This window comes from Drosophila grimshawi, unplaced genomic scaffold (genome assembly GCF_018153295.1).
Source record: "Drosophila grimshawi isolate 15287-2541.00 unplaced genomic scaffold, ASM1815329v1 contig_44, whole genome shotgun sequence".
In the NCBI taxonomy this organism is placed as follows: Eukaryota; Metazoa; Arthropoda; class Insecta; order Diptera; family Drosophilidae; genus Drosophila; species Drosophila grimshawi.
The window spans coordinates 17,856,927-17,864,083 of record NW_025063240.1 but is presented as its reverse complement, the minus strand read 5'-3'; the positions used below and the strand labels follow the sequence as shown (position 1 = coordinate 17,864,083).

At 43.4% G+C, this 7,157-nt stretch overlaps 1 protein-coding gene across 2 annotated transcripts; it reads left to right on the top strand.

Moving 5' to 3' along the window:
• The first annotated feature begins 684 nt into the window (after positions 1–684).
• LOC6557518 (radial spoke head protein 3 homolog B) lies at positions 685–7,107 on the top strand. 2 transcript variants are annotated; one of them, XM_001983784.3, is made up of 4 exons: positions 685–925; positions 5,697–5,787; positions 5,852–6,267; positions 6,326–7,107. In XM_001983784.3, exons 1-4 carry the CDS (start codon positions 729–731, stop codon positions 6,834–6,836), a joined length of 1,215 nt encoding a protein of 404 aa, XP_001983820.1. In that variant the 5' UTR covers positions 685–728; the 3' UTR covers positions 6,837–7,107. The 2 variants fall into 2 exon arrangements, with proteins under 2 accessions (XP_001983820.1, XP_032598858.2); XM_032742967.2 differs by lacking the exon at positions 685–925 and adding an exon at positions 2,438–3,498.
• Positions 7,108–7,157: the final 50 nt, after the last annotated feature.

The following is a 7,157-nucleotide window of genomic DNA, read 5'->3' as shown; positions in this document are numbered from 1 at the left end:
GCTAACATCCGGTTCTTACTATTTTCACTTACCAGTATTCCAAGCAGTTTATGGTTGTGAAACTGAGAATTATTTTGCTGAGAGCAAAGCAGTTGCTAAACATTTCGCACTGCAATTAAAATATTTTCAAGTGTTTCCAATTGTTTCGTTTTGCGCGGTTAATGTTACTTGCCTTTCAAATTTAATACTCAATTGCAATTTTATTTTAAAAGTTACTCATTAACGAATGATTTTTATGTAGATATGAATAATAAGTTGTTGCTTCCTCAAAAGCAAGCAGATTTCTGTGAAATAGGCATATGTTATGCAAAATTACACATAAGATGTGTCTCGTTTACTTTTAACATTCCTCGTACTCCTGATTACAAGGATAAACGCAGTATCTTACCTGCTGAAGCATCTGCAAATCCCAACCCATGCAAGGCAACAGTTTGACAATGCAACAATGCCGACAATAAATAGCCATGGTAACCATAAAAATTCCGCAGTTGTTGTTTATTTTGGATACGACGCAGCCAAACATAAGAAATGTCGGAAAATATATTTAAGAAATTTGATGAAAGTGCAAATACAAACAAATAAAAATCAAGTCGAAAGCTTTGTAAAATGCGTCAGTTTACAGACTTTTTATACAGTGAATATTTAGCTACAACTTTATAATAAAAATAGAGCTTAAAAATTATATATAGATAAACAATAAGTGTGGATATACAAATACAATACAAATAATGCCAACGATTCCAAAGCGAGTGCCAGTGGGCAGCAAAGGCACCGGCATGGATCTGCTCAGCACGGTCGGGACACGCACGGAGGTTACGGAGATGCAACTTAAGTGGCAGGACAAACCGTGCCCCGCACCACCCTGCAAACAGAGCTTCTGGTGGGCCAGCCAGCCAAAACCCATCAAAATCAAAGGTTGCCCCAAGTAAGTGCAGCACAGATTTTTTGTGGGTGTTTCACGGCAGAAATATAGCCATAATATATATACATAACATCTATTATAGAGAGGGGTCAATGAATTTTGTGGCCGGCATGCCGGCTGATGAACAGAAAATGAAAGTTGTTATTGTCCCCGAAGAAAGCCAGTCACAAATTGCGTAAATAAATTATTAAACCCTGTTGTAGGGGGCATGGGCAGCAGGTGCCTAGAAGCACGCAAGCGTACATTATTTTGACTGGTAATGGAAGCCCTCGTAGGGCCGTAAGACCGGGAACTGCGTAGATTAAAACTGAATTTGACGCAGTTAGTAAGTTATAAACGTCGTTAAATGCAAAAATAGACACGTGAATGTTGCAATAATTGTGAACGGGTCATAGAAAGGTCATTGAAATGAAGCACTAATTTGCAAGTGTATAAGTATCTGTGAGAAAAGTAGGTTGATTGTTATCTCTCTGATATTAAGCACAAAAAATTGGGTTAAAGTGTTTAATTTGAGTAATAAACTTCGACCCTTTCAAGCTCAAATATGTTCAGAGATGCCAATTATAACTTATCATTGCCTGAATGGACAATTGGTTAATATAGATTATATTTATTATTTTTTGATATCTCTCTCACTCTGAACGAACTAATAAGCCTTCAAGTGAAATATGTTGACGTTCAAAAGAAATTCCTATAATATTGATGTGTGGTGTTATTTAAATAGTACCAACTAGTTGATTGCCCTTGAAGATAGCAATAGCTACACGACCTTTGGTGGCGCCTTTCATGTGCAACAACTCGATAATTTCCAAGAAACAGACTTAGCTGCTCGACTGTTTTATTCTCTACTTCATTAATTGCGCTTATCAGCGACACACGTCAGCCAAATAAGCTGCTTAAGGCGGAACTTATAATTGACCTTGGCCATTGACATTAGCTGGACAGCAGAGGATTCCAGCTAAGCGCCACCCAACCATATTTCAATGTCAAGTGGGAAAATGCGTGAAGTCATCTCAGGTTTTGGACTGATGGCGAGAGGAAGGAGGATTCGAAGAAATGCGTCGCTTGTCACAAACACCTTGTTGTGTTTGCGGTTTTGCCAATTTCAAGGACGATGTGCCAGGAAACACTTTTAATTAGAAACACGACTTCGCAAAACTTGTATACGAATAACGGAATACATAATGCGGCATGCAAAAAGGCTTCTAGGTAAAAACGCCTTTTTTTTGGCGGCATTTCAATTGTGCGGCAACAGTCGGCTGTAGTGGTTAACTACTCACTACACCCTCAAGTGTCGGGAGGAGGACGAGGGGGAACGGGAGTACCCAACTGACCATGCGATGGCCGAGTTGCGAGCGAGGGCCGAGGACCAAGGACCGAGGACCGAGTGTTGCCAGCGGTCATTTGGCGTTCGCCAGTCGAACAGAGCGCTACGGTAACGCGTGCTCCTTTGCTGTCCTTTTAACCACAAACAAAAGGACAAAGGGGCAGCATAACATAAAGAAAAAAAAAAGTATTGATTAACTTTTCGTGAGTGTTGTTGGAGTGCGAAAGTCTTGAGTCTATTTATAAGAGCAGTTAAAGCGGACCATGCCAGAGTCGAACGACAGCAGCGAGCAGCACACAAATCCAGAACACTTCCCCAACAATAGACAGGAACAACAGCAACAGCAACAACAACAACAGCAACAGGAACGTGCACAGAATTTCTCCTTCTCAAGCAACTATCCTTATGCACCAGGACGGAGCAGCCACAGCAGCAACAGCCAGCACCAGCAATCCTTTAACGTTCAACGCTATCAGAGTCCCTACAATTTCCAGCACGTAGTCACCAACGCATTCTCTGTGCTACACAATTCCGTGGAGTTGGACTACGAGCACAAGCCGCCTAATCAGGCCATTGTGCGTCCCACAATCCGTGAACCATCGGAATATGTTGAACAACGTGCCGCCGCTGGCAGCACATCGAATACATCGAATCCACCATTGACAACTCGCTCGTTTTTCTCGCGCAGCACTCAGGAGGTCCGCAGCTTTGCCGATGAGCTGAGTAACAAGCTGCGCTTTCTGGCGCCGGAGGAGAACTACTACGGACGCGGTGGCAGCAGTCACAGCAGCGCTGGCATCAACAACAGCGGCGCCTGGCTCTCCACACGCCAAATGGACCGTCCTCGTTTCGAGACCACTGTGCCCACGGGCATCTTTTTGCCACCGCCGCATGAGCTGCAGATGCTGCCGGCGTCGATGTTGCGACGCCATGTCTATGCCTACTCCTCCTATCCTATGATCCTACACAGCTACTACAATGCCAACAATAACCCGAACAACAACAACAATAGCAACACTAATAATAATAACCAGAGCAGTAGCAAGATTCCCGTAGCCGATAAAGAAAACAAAGTCTCCACACGACAAAATGGAGTGCGTGCCACAGCGGCTGTGGCAGCTGCCGCGGCTGCTGCTGCTGTGGCCTCCTCCAAACCCGATTCACAATCACAATCGCTCGCCGGTGGTCTGCACATAACCAAGGCACAGTTCCAACAGCAACTGCAACAACGACGCAACGGCGACAAAAGGTAATAAGAGCAAAGGGTCTCCAGTCCCCAAAAAAAATACTCAAGGAATAATTAAAAGCGTTTTAATTGAGAGTACCCGACTAGGTGACACCCCGTCTCCTGCAGGGGCTATCCAAAAAGTATAATATTGAAATTAAAAATCCCCCTGTTGATATTTCCATATCGATTTCATATAGACAAGCTGATGGATGATGACGTGATAAAGAATATATGTACATATTCAATTGAATCGGAAATATCTCGCTCTCCTTTGTGATACTCTCTTTTATAATACGTACAGGGTATACATTTAGTTCGTATTTATCACAATGTACCTTGGGGGCTGTTCATTTTAGTGGTTTGGTGGTTGAGTGGATTACTATTATTTTTTTATGTTACGGCTGCTCCAACGAGGAGCTCCTATCGATTGAAATGTGAACAAATAGATTCGAAATGTACTTTCTAATCGTTTGGAATTTTAAAGTCGAGCGTTGATTAATTTATTTGCCGCGTCCGGTAGGGAAATGGTTTTCCCCACTCCGACATCGACATCGCGGTATGTCATGCAGCACGCCCACAAATTTTCCTACTTTCCTTACACTCATTCTCCCACTCTTAAATGATTTAAATCATGATTTTATTATCGCTGGGAACAATGGTAAAAGCAAAAAACAAAAAATGCCACAATAGTTGGAAATTTTCCTAACAAAAACAAACCGAACCGAACCGATTCAAAAAAAAATCCACACAGCTAAGAGGGAATTAAGGCAGCAGGACATTACACAGACGACATATGTGCGATACGTTTTGGCATGAGAATATAAATACAAAAGTCGTTATGAGTAGACGAGCATATTGTATTTGTATACACATATGTAGTAAGTTTTGTTTTGTCCTTTCGGCTTTTCATATATAGTATTTGGAAATGGTCTGAATAGATAGTTGAAGCAATTATTATAAGCCAACAAAACTGGAGCATACAGTAAATATATCGGTAAATAGCGTGAGATGAGAATATATATTATATACTATATATTTTATTATACGACGAATTTTACACACTGCTAAGGGAAAGGATATGCGATATGGAAGAATATTTAAACTGTTTTATTTACTTTTTTCTTTTTATTCAATTGTTAAGATATGATCAACTTTACTTTTCAAAATGCTTATATTATTATCCTTTAAAGTGTAATGTTGATCATGTGTTAGACTTAACTTAATCAACAATCAATCTCAAAGAAAATCGTGCAAAAAAATAAGCAACTCTCATACACATGCCTGGTGACTGTCCGTCTTTTATCACTTTTATCACTATAAAACTGATTTAGAACCACAATACAAAATCAAGCATGAAAAACAAAAAAGTTGACAAAGACTTCTCATGCCATCTGAACTTCATTTCTACAGCGCAGTTCCGTTTATTTGAAGTCGTCACTTTGGTTGATTGCTTTGTGCTTGGGGACCCAGACCCAGAGAGTTGGTCGTAGCACCCCCCGTTTGCTCCGCTTCTAGCAAGCGGACAGTAGACATACGCTTCCTGTTTGTGGGCCAGTTTCAGCCCCAACAAGCTGAAAAATTTGCATAGGTCACGAGTTCAGGTTCCAGCGCATAAAAGGAGCGCAATGTCTGACAATGTTATATACTTATATATACCAAATGCCATGTACCATTTACCACCTATGCACCGCAGTGGTACATATAAATAAGCAAGTCACAAATAACTGACCAGTTCAGTCCAGGGGCAACTGCTTGTGCGCTTCCTTTGCTCGCTCTTTAAGCTGTGCGGCACAAGAGGCTTTAATTCCGATTTGTGGTGCTGAAAGTCGGCTATGTGCAAACTCCTACCCTACGTGACCCAAAAGTGTACTGAACTTAAAGGAAATTGATTCGTATCGGAGATGACTTGACAAGCTAACGCCCCATTCTAGTATTAGCGGGTCGTGGTGCAATGCACAAATTTGATGTTTATCGCCTGCAGAGTGCAACAGATTTAGGTCTAAACAAGTATAAATAAGCTGTCGTGAGAGTTTTACTTGAAAATGCCCAGCACATCTTTAAAAAAAACGTATCTAAAGTGCCCAAATGGCCAAATACTCAAATTTATTTCTGGTTGTAATGTAATACAGGGTATAATAAGCAGTCAAGAAATACGCGCGAGTTTATTGAACTGGGTCGAGGTTTGCTAATTGGTGGTGTCCGTCTTAAATTCATTGCAGGCCCGTCGTTCCACCGCCCGAGCCCTACATGAACATGATGTACGACCGACGTGTCATAAAGGGAAGCAACTTTGGTAGTCCGTCGATGCTTGTAAGTGTTGAAGCTGGTTGAAGCAACCCTGACCCATGACTAATCGCATTCGTATTACTTGCAGGCGGAGGTTGACCCCTTTGACAAGACTGCCGAGATTAGGCGCCGCAATATGCTACGCAAGCGATCGATGCAGTGCCGCAATCAGCGCAATGTCCTCGGCACACCGCCGCCAGTCAAAGGACGAAAGCATGAAAACATGCAAACGGAAAAATACCTGGAGAAGCTGGTGCAACGTCCGCCCGAATACTCGGTCGACACACAAACCGATCTATTTCTGGAGAAGCCGCCAACGCCGCCATATGTGCCCGCCAAAGTGGGCGTCGATGTGGGCACCGAAATCGGAGATGACGAACTGTTTCACTTTGATGCGGAAGCTCAGCCGATTATTGATGTAATGGTGGATGCCTGCATAGAGCAGAGCATGCTGGAGGTGGCACATGAAATGGAACTGGATACACTACGTCGCAAGCAGGAGCTGTAAGCATGAGGAATACATTTTAAAAAGATGACATAAATTTAAATTCATTTCTTACAGATTCCTGGCCCAGCGCGAGGCTGAGCTGGTGGAGTTGCGGCGCTTGGAGGCAGAGGAACTGCGTCTGCACGCTGAGAAAGAACGCCGTCTGCGCCAGGACTCCATTGCCAAGGAGCTGGATGTGGAGATGCAGAAGAGCGTCACAGCGGCCAAGCTACTCCAGGGACACATCGCCAGCCTGCTGCCCGAGGTGCTGGAGAGCATTGAGCCGGCCAGCGATGCGGTGAAGAAGGAGCAGCTGATGAAGGAAGTCTGTCCATGGCTATCCGCCGAGGTGGCCCAAGAAGTCGGTCACATTGTCGACTCGCGCGAGATACTCACAGCCATCATACTGGAGATTATCAAGCAGCGTGCCTCCACCTACATTGGCTACAAAGAGGAAGAGTCCGAGACGTCGGCAACGGATGCGGGCATCTGCGAGGAGGAAGGTTGCATACCCGACGATCTGGAGACATGCCCATGCGAGCCGGAAAGCGAAATGTCCGACTGCACAGAGCCGCCACATCTGTAGGAAGCACAGTGGATGGGCATGTTTAATATGATATGATAATGATAAATATGATTTGGTTCATTTAAGTTTGGAGTTTTTGAGGCCCGCTAAACAAATCCAATGTGTGCTGCCTTGTTGTTGTGTCTGGCAGCACGCGGGCGTGCCTCATCCGCCTGTTGCCACACACAATTGCAAATCGTTGCAAGCAAACAGAAAAGAAGTAGGCAGATATTGTTAAAGTTTTATGTTTTACACAAAAATATTCAACAAATAAAGTAAAAACAAACCGAAACTGGTTTCAGTGCAGTGTTGGCAAACGCGGAACGCGAATAGCTGCGGCGA